At 35.6% G+C, this 21697-nt stretch overlaps 1 protein-coding gene across 1 annotated transcript in view; it reads right to left on the reverse strand.

Moving 5' to 3' along the window:
* Positions 1-21697, reverse strand: part of Lama2 (laminin subunit alpha 2) — a 571380-nt gene that overhangs the window by 135730 nt on the left and 413953 nt on the right. Inside the window, exons 33-34 of the mRNA XM_071613037.1 lie at positions 18263-18405; positions 14020-14118 (exon numbers count right to left, since the gene is read on the reverse strand). Coding sequence (XP_071469138.1) covers positions 14020-14118; positions 18263-18405 — 242 coding nt within the window. The remainder of the gene's footprint in view (positions 1-14019; positions 14119-18262; positions 18406-21697) is intronic.

Consider the following 21697-nt stretch of genomic DNA (forward strand, 5'->3'; position numbering starts at 1 on the left):
TACTAGAGACTGTGGTGGGCAGCCATTTTTTGGAGATCACATCTAAGCTTATAGCTCAGGAAGCAATTCAATTTTTAAAGATTCATCCCACCTAGAGACACCTGCTAATATTATCATGGGGGATACCTTTGAAGTGGGGCAGTACTATAATTCTGTGTAGTTACACTGTTTAGAGCTAAAGGCGATTGAGTTGCCCCTCTTCCTTCTAGCTTCTGCAATAGGAGTGGGGCAGAGCAGAGAAGAGTGCATAATATTGTGGTAGAGTATAGCACCTACCTGCAGCAAACATATCCCTGAAATCAACCTTGGATTCTGCTAGAAAGTGTGGTATCTATGGAGCAACTCACATCTCTGCTACCAGCCACCGTCAAACCAGCTGCCAATCTGCACCTCAGCTTCCAGTTACCACCTTGCTCCTCAGCAACCAGGTCAGTTCATGCATCTGTCCTGTGCTACCAAGCTCCACAAGCCAAAAACTACAAAGATGAACTCATCCCTGTTTTTATAAGTTCAAGAGTGCATAAAATAAGTATCTACATTTTAAATATTTCTGCAAGGCCAAAATGGAATTTTTTTATGACTGTTGTTATATTAACTGTTTTGTGTAAAGCCTAAGTATTTTGTTGTGTCTTTCCTCATCATTTGTTTTTTTCATGATTCTAACTAATTTTATGTATTTTTTAGACTTATTTATTTATTTATTTCTAATTTGTTATACATGATAGCAGAATGCATATTGATTCATAATACACAAGTGGAATACACAAGTGGAACACAAATTTTCATTTCTCTGGTTTTACACAAAGTAGCATCACACCATTTGTGTCTTCATACATGTACCTAGGGTAATGATGTCCATCTCATTCCACCACCTTTATTACCCCCATGCTCTCTCCTTTCCCCTCCCTTCCCTTTGCTCTATCCAAAGTTCCTCCATTCCTCCCACGATCCCTCCTTCACCCCCATTATGGATCAGCTTTCATATATCAGAGAAAATATTTGGCCTTTGGTTTTTTGGGATTGGCTTACTTCACTTAGCATGATATTCTCCAACTCTGTCCAATTACTTGCAAATACCATGACATTATTCTCTTTTAATGCTGGGTAATATTCTATTGTGTATATGTATCACAGTTTCTTTATCCATTCATCTATTGAAGGTCATCTAGGTTGGTTGAATAATTTAGCTACTGTGCTATAAACATTGATGTGGCTGTGTCACTGCAGTATGCTGATTTTAAGTCCCTTGTGTACAAACCAAGGACTGGGATAGCTGGGTCAAATGGTTGTTCCATTTCAAGTTTTCTAAGGAATCTCCATACTGCTTTCCAGATTGGTTGCACCAATTTGCAGTCCCACCAGCAATGGGAGAGTGTGCCTTTCCCCTAACATCCTTGTCAACACTTTTTGTTGCTTATATTCTTAATAACTGCCATTCTGACTGGAGTGAGATAAAATCTTAGAGTAGTTTTGATTTGCATTTCTCTAATTGTTAGAGATGTGGAACATTTTTCTTCATATATTTATTGATCAATTGTATATCTTTTTCTGAGAAGTGTCTGTTCATTTCCTTAGTCCATTTATTTATTGGGTTATTTGTTGTTTTTTTTTTTTTTTTTTTTTTTTTTTTGGTTTGTTTGTTTTTTGGTGTTAAGTTTTTTTGAGTTATTTATAAATCCTGGAGATTAGTGCTCTGATGTATGTATGGTAAAATTTTCTTTCATTTTGTAGGCTATCTCTTCACCTCACTGTTTCTTTTACTGAGAGGAAACTTTTCAGTTCGAATCAATCATATTTATTAATTCTTGATTTTATTTCTTGTACTTTAGGAGTCTTGTTAAGGAAGTAGGGCCCTAATCCGACATGATGAAGATGGGCCTACTTTTTCTTTTATTAGGTACAAGGTCTCTGGTCTAATTTCTGGGTTCTTAGTTCTGAGTTTTGTGCATGGTGAGAGATAGGAGTTTAATTTCATTTTGCTGCATATGGATTTCCAGTCTTTCCAGAACCATTTGTTGTATGTTTTTGGCACCTTTGTTTAGTATGAGATACTGTATTTATGTGGGTTTGTCTCTGTGTCCTTTATTCTGTACCATTTGTCTACAAGTCTATTTTGGTGCCAATACCATGCCATTTTTGTTACTATTGCTCTGTAGTAGTGTTTTTTAAGGTCTAGTATACTGATGCCACCTGCCTTACACTTCTTGCTAAGGATTGCTTTGGCTATTTTGGGTCTCTTATTTTGCCAGATGTATTTCATTATTGCTTTTTCTATTTCTATGAGGAATTTAATTGGTAATTTATTGGAATTGCATTAAATCTGTATAGTGCTTGGGCTGGGGATGTGGCTCAAGCGGTAGTGCGCTCCCCTGGCATGCATGGGGTGCTGGGTTCGATCCTCAGCACCACATAAAAATAAAATAAAGATGTTGTGTCCACCGAAAACTAAAAAATAAATATTAAAAAAACTCTCTCTCTCTCTCTCTCTCTCTCTCTCTCTCCCCCTCCCTCCCTCCCTCCCTCCCTCAAAAAAAAATCTGTATAGTGCTTTTGGCAGTATGACCATTTTGACAATATTAATTCTGCCTATCCTAGAACAGGAAAGATCTTTCCATCTTTTAAGGTCTTCTTTAAGTTCCTTTCTTTAGAATTCTGTAGTTTTCATTGTAGAGGTCTTTCACCTCTTTTGATAAGTTGATTTCAAAATATTTTATTTTATCTTTTTAGGCTATTGTGAATGGGATAGTTTTTCTAATTTCTCTTTCAGAGGATACGTCACTGAAGTACAGAAATGCATTTGATGTACAAGTGTTGATTTTATATCCTGCTACTTTTCTGAATTCATTTATTAGTTCTAGTAGTTTTCTGGTGAAAATTTTCAGAACCTCTTAAGTATCGAATCATGTCGTTGGCAAATAGTCATAGTTTGAGTTATTTTCCTATTCATATCCCTTTAATTTCTTTCATCTGTATAATTGCTCTGGCTAGAATTTCAAGAACTATGTTAAATAGAAGTGGTGAAAGATGGAATCTCTGTCTTGCTCCAGTTTTTAGAGGGATGCTTTCAATTATTCTCCATTTAAAATGATGTTGGCCTTGGGCATAGCATAGATATAGCTTTTACAATGTTCAGATATGTTCCTATTATCTCTAATTTTTCTGGTGTTTTGAACATAAAGAGGTGCTATATTTTGTCAAATGCTTTTACTGCATCTGTTGAGGGGATCATATGATTCTTATTTTTAAGTCTATTGATGTGATGAATTACATTTATAGATTTCTGTATGTTGAACCAACCTTGCATCCCTGTGATGAACCCCACTTGATCATGGTGCACTATCTTTTCAATATGTTTTTGTATTCTATTTGTCAGAATTTTATTGATAATTTTTGCATCTATATTTATTAGAGATATTGGTCTGAAGTTTTCTTTCCTTGATGTGTCTTTGTCTGGTTTTGGAAACAGGGTGATATTGGCCTCATAGAATGAGTTTGGAAGTGTTCCCTCTTTTCTATTCCATAGAATAATTTGAGGAATTTTGGTATTAGTTCTTCTTTGCAGGTCATGTAGAACTCAGCTGGGAATCCATCTGGTCCTGGACTTTTCTTGTTTGGTAGGCTTTTGATGCTGTCTTCTCTTTCATTGATTGAAATTGATCTGCTTAACTTGTGCATATTGTCCTGATTCAGTTTGGGTAAGTCATATGTCTCTAGAAATTTGTTGAAGTCTTCAAGATTTTCTATTTTATTGGAGTACATATTTTCAAAATAGTTTCTAATTATCTTCTGTATTTCTGTCGTGTCCATTGTGATATTTCCTTTTTCATCATGGATGTTATTAATTTGAGTTTTCTCTCTCCTTCTCTTCATTAGTGTGGCTAAAGATTTATAAATTTTATTTGTTTTTCAAAGAATGAACTTTTCATTTTGTCAAATTTTTCAATTGTTTCTTTATTTCATTTTCATTGATTTTAGCTCTGATTTTAATTATTTTCTGTCTTCTACTACTTTTGGTGTTCATTTGTTCTTCTTTTGCTAGGGCTTTGAAATGTAATGTTAGGTCATTTATTTCTTGACTTTTTCTTCTTTTTAAAAATGAATTCCATGCAGTGAACTTTCCTCTTAATACTGCCTTCACAGTGTCCCTGAGATTTTGATATGTTGTATCAGTATTCTCATTTACCTCTAAGAATTTTTTAATATTAACAGATCCCAGTACAATATATAGCCTTAAATCAAATAGCTCCTATTAAGGTATTTACAGTTTTGTCACAAGAGACAGAAATGGTGAGTTCAGTTATTATCTACAATATAAACAGTAGGTTTGCAAAAGGGTCTAGAGTTTCTAATGGTGGACAAAGAGAGAATGAGGGGGAGGATGTTAAGGAGGTAGGAGGTGAGGATATAGACTTATTAGATCTTAGTAAGTGTGAAAGAGGAATCAAAAGATGTTGGCTAGCAGCAGGAGAAAAGAGAGAAAGAGATTTTGGGAGAGAATTAAATGGGAAGACAATAGAGAGAGTACAACAAACAAACATAAAAATTACGAAACAGAAAAAATATAAGAATAAAAAAGAATATACAACAACTGTAATATAATATTCAGATATCCCAGTCCTCAGTAGTCTAATGCATGAAAAGTACTTGCTTATACAAATGTTGGGGATGTGAGGGAAGGGAGAGAGAGAAAAAAATTCTTTAAGGAAAATGAAGGGATTGTCTCTGTTGGAGTTCAGTATCTTTCCTGATTTCTTTCTGATCCAATAGGTGTGGCTGTCTGTTTTTTGCTGGTATCTCCACCCTCAGGATGGTGAAGGTTAATAGGATGGGAGGGTTGGTCTTGGAGGTGGAATTCCTAGAGGTGGGGTACAGCACTTCTTGGTCTCTGATGGGAGACTGCACCCCAATGATCTTCTTTGGGGCCCATTCCTGTGATGTGAGTACTTGGTATTATCTCCTCATATTGCCTATAGATCTCACAATTCCTGGTTTCTAATTTAGTCTATAAACTGTATCTTACTTACCCCTTCCCTTTCTACTTCCCAGTCAGGAACCTCTCTACAGAGGTCTTGTAGGCTGTGCTCTGTGTCCTGAGCACCTGCCGCGGACAGCTGTTTTATATTGGGTAGTTAAGGACCAGGCTTTGTGAGATACCAACAGGCCTCATAGCTGCAAGCACTGTGCTGGGTTAGTGGCCATGGGCAAAATGGGGGAGTTGAGGACTATTGGTATCTTGATATTGCTTCTAGGCCTTAGCAGATGTCCCAAGCTGGGAGTTGCCCCAAATAAAAATGTTGATGGTGGTAGAGAAGATAACCCAAGATGGCGACAAAGGTGTCCCAAGATGGAGGTGACTGCTTTGAGAGATGTGGCCTCCAGGTGGGCTGGACAATGGCAATGCATGGCGTACTCAGAGATTCATCTCAGCAGCATGCAGTGCTATGGTGGGCAGCTGTCTTCAGACCATGTTCTATGTCCCCAGGTGCAGACCAACATGTAGAGGGGATTGTGACAGTGGTTGCAGTGTCCTAAGATGGGGATGACAAAGAGAGCCCCACGTTGGTAGATGGGGGTCCACATGGGAGTGGTGGCAGGGGGACCTGTGTGGGTGGGCAGCTGGGGGTTCTGCATGGGCACTAAAGCCAGGGGTCCTGTTCAGCCACTGAGGCTGGGGGACCTGCACGGGCATGGTGGCCAGGATTCCTGCATGGGATCAATGGTAGGGGTCCTCTAATAACTTGCAGGGATACAGTATTCCCACTTCTTGAATCCCAGGTCAAGGAGCAACAAGGAATGCAACCTCCCCCTAGCCTGACATCTTGGATCCTAATTTTATGCATTCTTAACTGTTTTTTTTCTTTATACCTCAATATTATCTCCAATATTTTTCATTCTTTTTTCTCCCCTCAATTTTCTTTTGTCTATCTTTCCTACCTACCTATTTCTTCTTTTGTTTGTTCCCCCTGAAGTGTGATTTAGTATTTAGTATCAAAAATGTTTAACTTTTCCATCTTTTCTGCATTATTTCTCACCCAATATACTCATTGGTTAGTTTAGGTGTAGAGAACATTGTAATAAATTTTTTAATACACATTGATAAATAGTTTGCTCTTAATTGCTCTCTCATTTCAAAGCAGTGTTGGTGCTCATACTTAACACTTTGATACACTAATTGGATGTATGGATGCCAAGTTATATCCTAAGCTCAGGGCTTATTATAAGGAGATAACTGCTCACTAAAAATCTTTCACATAATAGAAGAAGATGAAGTCAATATAACAGATGTTCAAACAACAAGAGATCTCAGAAAACATGAAAAAAACAAGCTAACAAGATATTTCCAAAAGTTTATAATCCCCAATAATTGAATGCATAGAAATTAAAATAGATGAACATGAAACAAAGAATTCAAAAAGTTGACTGTTAAAATAATTAGTGGATGAATATATTATCTAAGTAATGAACTAAGAAAGAAAATATAGGATATGAAAGAGCATTAAAATAAAGAGTTAGTGATTCTGAAAATGAACCAAACAGAAATCTCAGAAATAAAAGATACAGAAAATAAATTACTCAAAAAACTTGGTTGAAAGTCTTTCCAATGGATTAGAATTAGATCAAGTTGAAAATAGAATTTCAATTTCTGAGCTTGAAGATAAGGTATATACACAGAACATTTCAGATAACATTAATGAGAAAAAAAACAATAAAGTATAACCATTCATGAATTGTGGAACAACATTAAGAAAACTAACTTAAGACTCAGCAGTATTAAACAAGGAGCAGAGATACAGGCTAAGGGCATTGGTAACCTATTCATTGAAATAATAGAAAAATTTCCAAACCTTGAAAATGAGATGGACATGCAGTTACTGGGTGAATTTAGAACCCCCAAATAAATAAGACCAGAAAATAATCTTTCCATAACACATTATAAATAAAATGCCCAAACTTTAGAACAAAGAAATAATTTTAAAAGCTGCCAAAGAGAAATGCCAGGTTACCTATAGAGGAAAACAAATCAGAATAAGAGCAGATTTTTCAGCAGAAACCATAAAGTCCAGGAGGGCTTGGAATGACATATTTCAAGTACTGAAAGAAAATAACTACCAGCCTAAATTGCTATATCCATCAGTTTCCTTCAGAATCATGGAAAATCCTTCTAAGAGCAGCAAAAATTAAAGGTTCATGCCTACTAAGCCAGCATTGAAGAAGATACTTACACAGAGAAGAAACATCAAAGAAAAGTGCAGGAAAAATAAATCTCCTTAGAAGAATAGATGAGAAAATGAGAATTAGGATCAAATAAAACATTAGAAACAAAACAAAACGACAAGAGTTAATACATAACTTTATAATAACACTGAAATGTAAATGGTTTCAATTCTTTAATTAAAAGACATAGTCTGGCATTTTAGATTAAAAAACAAAACCCAATTATATATTACCTGAATGAAGCACACTTTTTAGGAAAATATATCCACAGGCTGAAAGTAATAGAAAATGATATTTCATGCCAATGGAAACTGAAAGTAAGCAGGAGTAGCTGCTTTTATATCGGAGAAAGTAGATTTCAAGACAAAATTAGTCAGAAGAGACAAAGAAGGTCACTATGTATTAGTAAAGACAATAATGCAACAAGAAGATATAACAACTTTTAATAGTTATGCCTCAAACATTGGTGTACCTGATTATATAAAACAAATACTGCTCAACATTGAAAGGGATAAATAAATGAGAATGGTGGGAACACACATTTAAGAGGATAATTCTATTAAATGAACCCACTGCACTGACTCCCTACATGGATTCTCTGCCAAAAAGCCATCTATCTGAAGCCCTACATGGCCTGAGGGGAAAGAAAACATCCCATTCTTCAACAAAATGAGGCAGGGAATAGAAGGCTTGGTCGTCAGTGTAGAAAATGAATGATGGGGGTCAAGAGAGGGTTGACTGGTTTGCTATCACTGGGTTGCTAACAGATAACATAAAGGCTCAGATATAACCTAATACAATTATACTGGGTGGTTTAAAAACCCTTCTATCACTAATAAATAGGTTATTCAGACATCAAATCAAAAAAGTTACCACAGAAATATACTATAGATCAAACAGACTTAACAGATATCACAGAGTATTTCAACTAACAACAGCTAAATATACTTTCTTCTCAGGTGTTCATGAAAATTTCTCCAGAAAAAAAAAACACATTTTAAGCCAGAAGGTAAGTCCTGAAAAACACAAAAGAAGCTGAAATAATTTCTTGCATCTTATCAGATTATAATAGAATCAAATTATAAATCAACAACAGCAACTAGAACTACAGAAAATATAAATACATGGAGATTTAACAATGAACTTTTGAGTGATTAAATGAGTCATAAAAGGAATCAGGGTAGGAATTTTAAAAATCTTTGAATCAAATGAGAACAGGAGACAACATACAAGAATCTCTGGGACGCAGTAAAGGCAGTGCTAAGAGGAAAGTTTATAAACATTGACATTAAAAATATCAAGAAAGATCTTAAATAAATAACCTTATGATATATAATACATCAATATCTTAGAAAAATAATAATGAACTGCCTTAAAAACTGGTAGAAGAAAAGAAAAGATAAGATCAGAACTGAAATAATGATACAGACTAAAAGAACAATGCAAGAAATCAATAAAATAAAGATATGGTTCCTTAAAAGTATAAACAAGATTGACAGACCTTAGACAAACTTACCAAAAGAGAGAAAGAAATTAATAAAGAATAGAAATGAAAAAATTAATAAAAATAGAAATGAAAAAAAGGATGATATCACTATAGACATCACTGAAAATCAGATGATCATTAGGGGTTATTTTGAAAACTTATATTCCAATTAATTTGAAAATCTAGAAGAAATGGATAAATTTCTAGACATACACATCCCACCAAAACTGACCCAAGAGGATACAGAAAACTGAAACATACCAGTAATAAGAAATGAGACGAAAACAGTAATAAAAAGCCTTCTACAAAGAAAAGCCAAGTACCAGATGGATTCACTGCTGAATTCCATCAGCCTTTAAAGCAAAAGTAATGCCATGCTCCTTAACTAATTTCATGAAATAGAAAAGGAACATTTCTAAATTCTTCCTATGAAGTCATTATCACCCTAATACCAAAATCAGATAAGGACTTTTCAAAAAGAAAAAAGAAGGAAAAAGAAAAAGAAAGAAAAGAAAAATACACACCAATATTCTTAATAAACACAGATACAAAATTCTTGATAAAATGTTAGCAAATTGAATTTAACAACACATTAAAAGATTATACCCATGATTAATTTGGTTTCATTCTAATGATGCAATGATGGTTCATTAAATGTAATATATCATATTAATGGAATCAAGAAAAAAAATCACAATTATGAAAGCCTTGGAAAAAATTCAGCACCTCTTCATGATTAAAACTCTGGAAAAAACTAGGGATAGAAGGAAACAGCTGAACCTCACAAAGGACATATATAACAAATCCAAAGCTAGCATCATCCTGAAGGGGGAAAACTGAAAGCATTTTCTCTAAATCAAGAAAAAGACAAGGATGTTTTCTCTCACCACTCCTATTCAATATAGAACTTGAAATTTTAGCCCAATTCAGCAAGATAAGAAAAAAAAGGGGGATACAAATAGGGAAGGAAGTTGTCAAATTATCACTGTTTGCAAATGATGCGATCCTATACTTAGAAGATCCTTAAAAGTCCACCAGTACTTCTGGAGCTGATAAACAAATTCAGCAAAGAGCAGGACATAAAATCAACATACTAAAATCAATAGCTTTTCTATACATTAATTTAATTCATTTATTAAACAATGAATCTACTGAAAAAGAGAGAAAACAATTTTATTCAGCATAACTTCAAAATACATAAATAAAATACTTAGTAATAAATCTAAATAAAAAAATGAAAAACCTATCCAATAAAAATTAAAGAACACTGAAAAAGAAATTGAAGAATTCACCAGAAGATGGAAGGAGTCCTCCTGTTTTTGGATAGGCAGAATTAAGATTGTTAAAATAGTCATATTTCCAAATGTGATACAGGTTCAATGCAATGTTTTGATGGAAACATCAAAATGCCTGTTTTTCCCAGAACTAGAAAAACAATTCTAAATTTCATATGGGAAAATAAAATATTCAGAATAGAAAAAACTATTTTGCGCAAATAGAGTAAAGTTTTAGGCATAACCACACCTGACTTAAAACTATAATACAGAACTACTGTAATCAAAGCAGCATAGTACTGGTACAAAAATAGACACATGGTGCAATGGAACAGAACAGAAAACAGAGGCAAACTCACACAGATAGCCATCTGATTCTTAACAGAGTTACTAAATGTATTCACTAGAGAAAAGATAAACCTTTAAACAAATAGTACAATGAAAACTGAATATTCATAAGTAAAAGATTGAAACTAGACCCACATGTCTCATTCTGCTCTACAGTAAACTCAAAAGGGATCAGCAACCTAAGAATAAGACCAGAAACTTTGTAACTCCTACAAGAAAATGTAGGGGAAACATTTTAGCATGTAAGCATAGGGAGCAACTTCTTCTATAGGACTCCTATAGCTCAGGAAATAATACCAACCATGAATAAATGAGAGAGCATCAAACTAAAAATCTTCTATATAGCAATGAAACAACAGCATAAAGAGAGAATTTTAGAAAATCTTTGCCAGCCGCTCTTCTGACAGAGGATTAATATCCAGAACAAAGAACTTGAAATGCTTAGCATAAAAAAATAAAGAAAAAAGAAAAGAAAACCCAAATAACTACAATCAATAAAATCAATAAATAGACAAATGAACTAAACAGATACTTCTTAAAAGAAGTACAAATAGGCAGCAATTATATATATATATATACATATATATATATATATGTATATATATATATATATGTATATATATATATATATATATATATATATATATATATATGTATGTAAAAGCTTACCATCTTTTGCCATTGGGGAAATGCAAATCAAAAGTATGATATTTTATCTTATTCCAGTTAGAATGGCAATCATTAGGAGTGAAAATAATAATAAATACTGTTGAAGGTGAGGGGGGAAGGAAACCATAAACTGTTGGTGGGATTTTACATTAGTAGAGTTAGCATGGAAATCAGGATAGAGGTTCTGGAAAAGACTATGAATAGAATCACCATATGATCCAGTTACACTACTTGTTAGTATTTATCTAAAAGAATTAAAGTCAGCGTACTAAAAAGATACATGGCTAGCCAAATTAGGGGTGGAGTATGGGAAAGAGCATCATAAAATTGGCAGAACCAATCAAAAGCACTTTCCAGAGAAGGGGAGTCTTAGCCACTAGGTTAATGACTAAGATAATACTAGTTATGGCTGACATCAGAATCATATGCAGAGAGATCTTTACAATCCTAGTTTTGGATTGTACCTCTGACATAAAAAAGAAAGTTATTCCTGTGTACTGGCAATGCCAAAGGTACAATCATGAAAGAAATAATTGGCAAGCTGGACATGATGAAAATTGAAAAGTTCTGCTCTGTGAAATATATTCTTACAAGAATGAGAAGGCAACCTAGAGTTGGAAAAGATACTTGCAAACAACATATGTGATAAACAACTGTTATATAAAATATAAAAAAAAAAACACTTGAAATTTGACAGTAAGAAAACAACCCAATTAAAAATAGGAGTAAGATTACTTCTCAAAGAAGATACATATATGGCAAATAAGTAGATGAATATGTACAACGTCATACATCATTAGAGGATTACAAGTGAAACAAAAATGAGATACCATAAACACCATTTAGAATGACTCAAATCCAGATCACTGATATCACCAAATTCTGGTGAGGATGTGGAGCCACAGAACTCTCATTCATTATTGGTTAGAATACAAAATGGCACAGCCAAATGGGAAGACATTTTCTCAATTTCTTATAGCACTAAACACAGTCTTACCAAAAAAATTCAGCAAACTAGCTTGTTTTTTTTACCCAAATGACTAAAAAATATTTTCACACAAAAATTTGAATACAGATATTCACAGGCACTTTATTCATATTGCCAAGCTTGGAAGCAACTAGTGTCCTACAGTAAGTGCCTGGATAAACTGATACATCCAGACAATGTAATATTCTTCAGCAGTAAAAAGAAACAAGCTATTAAGCCATGAAAAGATATAAACTTTAGGTGCATATTACTAAGAGAAAGAAGCCAATCTATAAAAGCTATATCCTATGTGATTCCAATTACAGGACATTTGGACAAAGACTATAGACACAGTGAAAAGATGAGCAGTTGCTATGGGTTAGGGAGGGAGGATAATGTGGAGGTGGAACACAAATGATTTATAGGGCAGTGGTACTCTTTGGTAGCTTACTGTAATGATGAGTACATATCAAGATGTGTTTGTATGGAATATATAATTCCAAGAATAATCACTAAGATAAACTTTGGATGTTGGTTGATAAAAATATAGCACTAAAGGTGCATTGATCCTAACAAAAGCACCATTCTGATGGGGGAGGTGAATAGTAAGGGAGGCTGTGGGTATAGGAGGGCCATATAATATTAGTCAACTATACACAGATATATGGACATATATATATGGATATATGGATATATATATCTGTGTATAGTTGATAAATACTATCTCCATTCACCTAAATGTCACACACACATCCAGGCTTGCACATAAACACATAAATAAACACACACACACACACACGACTAAGAGGTCCTTGAAGATAGACTGAGCCTCACTAATATTTTTCATTTGACAACCCTTGGGGCTTTGCATGTAGTAAACATATAAATTGAATTGAATTGAGTTTACTCTGCTATGATTCATTTAAAATATATTATTTAGTAATAGTCATATAACAGATAAATTATTAAATATGAAATTAATATGAGATTCATACACTCATTAATTAATTTAATGTCTATGTACATTTGGCAAGAAACTATGTACATTCTATATTGCTGGTTTGAGATTTAGAGAAAGTGTTTAGTATGCTACTTGTAACATCAGGGCCATTGTTTAGCATTATGTGCTCAGAAGCCATTTGATTTCCCTGTGGAAATTTTCCTAATCCAGCTGCAGTTTATGTGAAAAAAGTACTGAGCCAATGGGAATCCGGAGCTTGTTCCTGGTTAGGTCCTTGAGTAGTGAATTGATAGCCATTGTTGATTCATTTCACTATCATGGCCTGAGGCAGCTCTTCTTTAAAATACAAAATGGAGTAGATAATTTCTAAAACCTTCTAACTCTAGTATTCTTTGTATTTTAAAGCTTAAATTTGGATAATCAACTGAATTCCTACAGAGCAGGCTGGATTCTTGTTCATGCATTTTTCTGACCACAAGATGGCGGGCTTTATGTTGTTTTCCTCAACAAAAAAGAACCTTAGCACTCTTGCATTTTGAAAATTTAAAACTATCAATTCCTGAAAAAGTCTGATAAATGCGACATGGACTTTGTATGCTGACTCTCAAGGGTGTCTTGAATGTTTGGGATTTTCACAATAAAGAATATTACCCTTTTTTTGAGTAAGAATACTGATCTGATGGAGACTGTTTTTATACAAATGAAAAATCCCAGGAGGAGATCAAAGAGACTACAAGTATTTTCATTTGTTTTTCCTTCCAGAAATGAAGGAGAGTGCTTTTGAAATTTAGAATTGATAAAAACTTTAGCATAAATGTTACTGAATACAGTTTTCAAAATACATTGTAATTCTCATATTTTTGGTCTTTGTCTCTGATACTTCCTAAGTATCACAATCATTTGTTGTTGCTGTTGTTGTTGGGTGGGGGGGATGTCTGCTACTGGCTTTTAAGATTTGATTTGAAGCAGAAGTAGCAAGTCCTGATGTGCATCAAACTGGGAAGAACAAGATTAGAGTCTCTGAACTTTATTATAATTTTAGTTCCTATGGAAATTAATTTCTTATATCTATCTACTTAGGAAGACTTTGCCAACTTACCCTGGTCAGAAGCTCATTCATTTCCATCACAAGTGTATTCAGATTGCCTTCTGCCAACTGAATAAGCCTCTCAGGGGCCCGCTGGGGTGAGAGCAGGTGCTGAAAAACATTTCATCCCATACACACTTCAGTAAGTGGTTTTGCAGTAATCATTGGGTTGAATGGCACACAGTTTTCCTACATATTCAAAAAACTTGGTTTATTACTTTAAATAAAAAAATAACAACCCTACATACTGAGAATTATGTCAAATACTCAGGCAAATAGCAAAAAAAAAAAGTAGTAATTTATTGAGAATTTACTGTGCAAACTTTGTTTTTGTTTCTTGTGTAGTTGCTATTTCACTTAATTCTTACAAGAGTCCTATCTAGTCAATGTTATTCCATTTTGTGGATGTGGCTTATAGAGAGTTAAAAATCTGTGCAAGATCCCACAGCTAATAGCAAGTAGAATTAAGATGAACCTCCATAACACTCCTGGTTCCAATCAGCAGAGACACAGTTTACAGGCACGAAAAGAGCTAACAGTAGCACTTGGCATTGAGATCCTGGTACTAACTGGCCTGGACTTAGAATAGGTAAGAGCTGGTCTGGCATTCACAGGCTACTTTCTTCTCCCGTTGAATATACAATTTCACAAGATTAGATAGGGTCACTCTGTGATAGTGGTGAATAAAAAGGAAAAAATGAGACCATTCTATAATCTTATCTAAGCACAGACAATACCGTTTCCCTGGGCTTAGATAATACCATAAAATCCTATTTCCTGGCTAACATGAAGGACCAGTTTCTTCACTCATAGTTTGTTTCCCTCTGTTCTTCCTAGATAATCATTAGACTACTGAATTATATAATTATTCCCTCTTTCTAACAGCACCCAATTGAGTACTAACCCCTGCTTCCTGGAACCTGCCCTCACACCACCCAGCTCTAGCCCAATGTACTATACCTTCTTCCTAACACCCTCTTATGGAGATGGCCCACTGTTCTCCCTGGTGTTCCATGTCCTACCTGGAGTGAGCTAATAAATCCAGCTTTATTCTATCATTTGTGTGCTCTTGGTGGTCTTTAGATTGGACCTAGGGACCACTGCCACAGTGAAGAACTGAAGAAAGAGATTAAAGAATTTGCTTAAGGGTTTAAAACATCAAAATGGGATCTTAAGGATCCAACTACTTAATGAATTATGTAATAAGAATACACAGAATCAGGAGAGTTTGGGATTTAAAGAAAGCCAAGCTCATTTTGATTAACACCTAGATGTAAGAGGGTAGGCAACTGAAGTCCTCAGCTTGGTGACAGTTGGGACCTTTTCCCCGGTGCCCTTCAGCACTTCATTGTTCATTACTTCAGTACGATTTTTTAAAAAATACTTACATCCAACTGAAATGTTTGCTTTTCTAATTTAATTTCTTTTCTTTGTATTCCCTTCATGCACATGGAAAATAACTAGTCGGCATTCTCTTTGTGGAAACTCTTTATATCCCTGAATATTAGGACAATGAAGTTAAACTCAGAATCCTCTGCCTGCTTTCAAGGTTGTCCTTCATATCACCCTGCCCTACTCCAGTCCTCAGCTTTATCTGTCACTAGCAGGCCTGACTTTTAATGTCTGCTAGAGATGCCTCATTCATACCTCTCCCTCTGCTCACATGGCATGACTCCATGGCAAGAGCAAGCAGGGGCTGTGCATTAGGGAGATCTCATCACTGGTTCACTGGGTCCTCCCTGGCAAGTTACTTTCTCTCTCTGAGTTTTATAGACATTCTTGTTTTTTGTTGTTGTTGTTGTTTTTTGTTTTTTTGTGGTGCTGGGGATCAAATCCAGGGCCTTGTTCATGCAAGGCAAGCACTCTACCAACTGAGCTATATCCCCAGCCCAAGATAGTCATTCTTATAGGTTTTAAAGTTATACTCCCTCTTTTTAAATTCTAGCTCTACACTCAATAGCTATAAAACTTTGTGCCTTATGCAAAAACTTCTTGGTGCCTCAGTTTCCCTACTTGAAAAACAAAGATAAAATAGTACTTCCATCTTAGATGAGACTGCTATAAAAAAGAAATACTACAGACAGGTGGGGGGGAGAAGAGAGAATGTACTTCTTCTTTATATGAGGCTACTAATACATTATGAGGTCTTTACCTTCATGACCTAATCTGTTTACCTCCCTAAGACCCTGTCTCCAAATACCATGACATTTCTTATTATTGTTAGAGATTGTTTGTCTCTCTCTAAAATTTTACCCTCTGAGGTGATGGTATTTGGAACTAGGGCATTTGGGAAGTGATAAGGTCATAAGGGTACAGACCTCAAGATTAGGATTAGTGCCCTTGTGAAAGAGATCTAACAAAACTAGCTATTCTCTTCTACCATATGAGAACACACATCTATGAGGAAGGGGCCCTCATCAGATATACAATCTACGTTTATCATGGACCTCACAATCTCTAGAACTGTGAATAAGTCCCTGTGGTTTACAATCTCCACAGTTTATAGCATTTTGTTATAGCAGCCTAAAACAGTCTAAGACAAGCCTTCAACATATGAACTTTGTGGGGAGCACAAATATTTAATCCATGAAAACTCTTTTCTTACTTCTTAGAGTTTCTATATGAGTTATGTATGGTTATTCACGTAAGTTAATTGCTTAGTTTTCCATAAATTTTAGTTATTCTTGCTATCATTATCAGTGGTTTTTCAGTAAAATAGGCATAATAAAGTGGCTATAATCAGGATTAAAAATATATTTCCCAGATAAGTATATGGGACGAGTGAATCAAGTTTGGATTTCTTCCTCGTCCTCACCAATACTTCTCTGCCAATTAAAATGGTATATAAGCCAGGCACAGTGGCTCACACCTATAATCCCAGCAGCTTGGGAGGCTGAGGCAGGAGAATCAGGAGTTCAGTCCCAGCCTCAGCAAAAGTGAGCGAGGCCCTAAGCAACCCAGTGAGACCCTGTCTCTAAATAAAATAAAAATATGGCTGGGGATATGGCTCAGTGGCCAAGTACCCCTGAGTTCAATCCCCAGTACCCTCAAAAAAAAAAAAAAAAAAAAAAAAACCTAGCTAACTAAATAAAATGGTATTTACCCTTTGATTTTCAACAAAATTAACTCTCATTAAGGGTGCATTCTCTAGTTATCCAGAATCTTACTGATTTCTTCAATCTTTGTACTCTATTGTACCTCAAATCTTGATAAAGCACATAGTATGATTTTTGCTATTGAATTACTGCTTAATGATTTTTTTAAGCTACATAGAATCTAGGATTCCTGAGGTTTAGTGACAATATTATAAAAGTCAAAAGATACCCCAGGGAACAAAGTACAACCCTGGGCATTCTATAATTTCTTATAAATACTTGGTAACTGACTGATAGCAAATTATGTACTTTTCATCTTTTTAAAACGAATCTGATTTCCTTAACATTTCTTCTTATCCCTTCAAAGACCAAAAGCTTTAACAATGTTTCAGAATAGTGTTTTTCAAACTGGAACTTGTAGAGATACTTTCAAAGTCTACTAGTTCTCTAGAACAAAGATTTATTCTTGGGTTTTAATGTAAGCTCTTCTGGACCCCAAATTAGGTACTCAAAATACACATTAACTCCTGATATCAGAGACTACATCTGCTTACATGTTTGATCATAGGGAAAATTTGAGCTTATGAGTCACAAGTACTTGTCAAATGATGCCAAAAGTTGTTCAGGATCCCTTGCAAGGGGCTCACTAGTTCAACTGTGGAATAGTAAGATAACCAAGCTATCACATATTGCCTGCTGGTGAAAGAACCCATGCGGAGGTAGTCAGAATCATATTCTTGTTGCAAGTAGCAATTTACTTTTAGCCAAAATCATATTACTTTAGATTAATGTTTTTAATTTGAATTTTATTGGTTTTGTAGACTTCTGTAAGAATTAATTTGTTTTGATTTTATGGAGCTATAAGTATAAGGAGTACATACCTGATTTTATGTTCACACATATTTAAGTCACATAATAAAACTGATTTAGGAAAAACAGTGGGGGGGAGGGTATATATGAGACTCTTTTTCCTTTAATGGCACTCTGCATATTACAGTTTTCCAGTTTGAAAAACATGGCTTTAGAAAATCTGAACTTCCCTAACAGCCGCTCCCCTTGATTTGGGGCAGTGGAAAGAGCATTTACCAATTATGGCCAATGTCACTTGGGATGCTTCTGTCACCTTGGCCCTGGTTCTTGCTGCTACTGTACCAACCTACCTTTAATTCCTGAGTTGTATTTTCAATGCCATAGAGAATTTTATACGGAGCAGGCAGTGGGCCCGTGAGGTTGATGCTCATGGCCATTTGCTCCAGGCGAGCCAGGTCATCGAGAAGCAGGCCTGTGCATTCATCTCCACAAACTGGAAGGGAAACAACAGAGAATATTTACTTCTGCTAAACATGCCATCCAGATGTTCAAAGATTTCAGCAATGAAATAGTTTATGGGCCAAGCATAATTCTGTGAGACATAGTGGTACTCATCTCAGATAATTAATGCTATTGAATGGATAGCAGTTGAGAAAAGATGAGAATAATGACAACAGAGTTGATATGCCTGCCACCCAGAACTGGAAATAGAAGAAGATGAACTACATAGAGGTTCCAAAAAGAGGACTAAATGGAGTTTTAGGGAAAGGAAGCATATTGCAATAGCAGTAAAGGAGAGGTGAGACACAGAATATAAAACACTCCAAAGTCCCCACAGGAGCAATCTGTAGCTTAGAAATATAACATACTGCAGTATATTCAAATTGTTCTATGTGTATAAATGTACAGTGCTACACTAAAGCAGGTTGTCCTGTGCGTGCTTCATGTATGACATGTCGAAAATTATGAAAATTATCACTGATTACATACTAAACAGTATTATTTTTCAAGCCAAAACAAATTTTCTTTTTATAATTATTGTTTTTACCATGTCTTGATATTTATTTATTTACTTATTTGTTTGCCAACTCTTCCTCTGTAGTGAACCTCAATACCTTTTCACCCATGGTTAGGTACAGCCCACAAATCCCCAATTTGATGATTAATTAACCTTGTCTAGTCTTGTAGATAAATAATGGCTATGGATCAGGAAAGTTTTATCTCTTAAGTAGACAAGAGTACTAATATTGTACTTACAATCTTTTCAGTGATCAGGAAGAGGAACTCCTCAAATTTGGTTGTACAATTGGTAGAGAAAAAATTGGATTTTTGTCTCTTCATGATCGAATTAATCTCACAAATAGTACAATTTCTAAAATTAACATGTATTAATATTTGGGGAGCACTTTAAATTATATGTATTTCCCTTTCTAGTTTTACTTTGCAGAGTAATGAGTTTTCTCTTCATAAAAAAGGAGCAGGTACTACCATGCTGATAAAATAGATAAATTCATGTATACAGTTACAATCTCTAACATCTATTCTGCAGATGGAGATACCAAGACTACACACATTAGAGGAAAGGAAAATACCTATCACGGAAAATACTGAGATCTGGAGCAGCACTGGATCATGCCCCAAACTGGCAAGAATTCAATTAGTTCTCTAAATAGCACTCCCCTGAGCAGCTTAATGGAGAGAAAACCATTAACAGAAGCTTGTAAACAAACAGAAGTAGTATAGAGGGTGATTTTTTGATAGGACAGTAGTTAGAGGTGAGTTACAACATTTCTTCACAGGGACTAAACTGCCCCAGCAGGGTGTTTGATAAATCAGCTCCTTTCAGGTGACACCTGCAACCATGGAGTGTCATCTGCAGGGGCTCTGCAAGCTCCAATACTTGAGAAGCTGAGTGAACAAGAGCTTTGGAGGCAGCAACAGAAGGCTGGAAATGGAGCTGTGTCTCTTCTAATTTTTTTTTTTAGGTGAACTATAAGTATACATAATAGTGGGACTCATTGTTACATATTTGTGTGCATGTACACAACATAATTATAACAACATAATTTGGTCAATTTCATTCCCAGTACCTAAGTCTGTCTCATCCTCCTAACCAGAATGAAGGAATTTGTGCATTGTGGAAACTAAATAAAAGGAAGAGAACATTATGGCTTCACCCTCTTGATCAGTGTAAGCTTCAACAGAGTTACCTACAAGACATGATTATAGAAACACAACACAGGACATAATTAAGTGCCAAATTGATCATGCTTAAACACCTAGATCCATGTTCTGGTTCTCCAGAACTTCAGTAGGCCTTAGTTACCCAAAGGATTTTCTGAAATTCCAGGAGACTTAGTCATGCCCCAGGTTTCTGAATCAGGAGGTGATAGTATTCCCTGGTATCTGATTCTTAGGCTGAGCATGTGTATCCTAACAAGTTCCTGGACATCTATACTGCTGGTCTGTGCACCATGCTGTGAGGAGCTAACAGACTAGCAGTCTTGGCACCGCCTGGGAGCTCATTAGAAATGCACTGATGCACTGTCTTGTGCTCTACCCCAGATCTTGCAAACCACAGGCTGCATTTGAGAAAGATTCCATGTGATAGGAAAGTCTTAAAAGCTCTGCTGGAAATCAGTGGTTCTCAGCTTTGCCTGCACATTAGAATCACATGGGGATTTATAAAAACATAGATCCTGGGTTCTTCCCCTGCCTGCCAGATGGTAAATGGTAGGAATGCTCAGTGCTAAAGTGGGTAAGATATGGTCGAGCTCATTTTACTTGTGTTATCCTTTACCTAGGGTACTTCATCTTCATCCACTTGGCTTTTGGGTGTGCAGGTCAAATATTCAGGTGTTACTTGCACAAAGTGGAAGGTCCTGATGACTTTAAAGTTACCTTTACTTCAATTGCTCACCTGTCACCCCTGAATTCCCTGTTTTATTATCTTAGACCTTCTGCTTGCACTGGCTGTCTTAGTATGTTGTTTGCATATGTATATATTGTTTCTCTCTTACTTAAGAATGGACCTTAAACACCTTGTTCACTGTGCCTAGAAAGTGTCTTCAACACAGTAAATTCTATAAATACTTGTATATTAATAATATCTTTGTGAATGAAGAGCAAGAAAATCTTTTGGTCTAAGAATGGCTAAGGATGGCATGTAAACAAGTTCCTGAGAGGGTGAGACTGGGAGCAGAATGTTCAAGTGAGAGAGGGGAAGGATATTGGTCACATAGAAGACTTCTGAATGTGAGAGTGACATGTTTGATAGGAAATGGTGAACCACGCAGATTGCAAAGAACAGAGGAACAGGATAAAAACAATAATCATAGAAAAAAACTGTGTTGTGATTTGAGGACAGAGACCACCTGAAATCAGGGATGACTGTTGTGGTGGCTGTACTGGGGCTCCATCATGCAGCGATGACCCAGGGAAGAGACACTTACTTGGAGCGACAGAAGAGAAGAAAATAGGTCTAAAGTACCACCAGGCAAGAAAGACCACATCTAGGTTACTGACCAGATCGAGGTGATTCTGATTTCTGTAGTACGTTATAAATGATTACATCTTTGCTGCTGCTTCTGTGAAAAGGTAAGTTTACTTCTCTTCCCTCCAATCTTCTTTGGCTTTGCCACATACTCTGATTCTCAGAATAGACAGAGGAATACATTTACCTTCTAAGCCTCAGTCTCAAGGTGTTAGTGATTTTTGCTTTCATACTCTTGGAACCCGGTTACTTTGAGGACAACCCTGGGCAAGAGCAAGGATATAACATGAGA

Source organism: Marmota flaviventris, chromosome 6 (genome assembly GCF_047511675.1).
Source record: "Marmota flaviventris isolate mMarFla1 chromosome 6, mMarFla1.hap1, whole genome shotgun sequence".
Classification (NCBI taxonomy): Eukaryota; Metazoa; Chordata; class Mammalia; order Rodentia; family Sciuridae; genus Marmota; species Marmota flaviventris.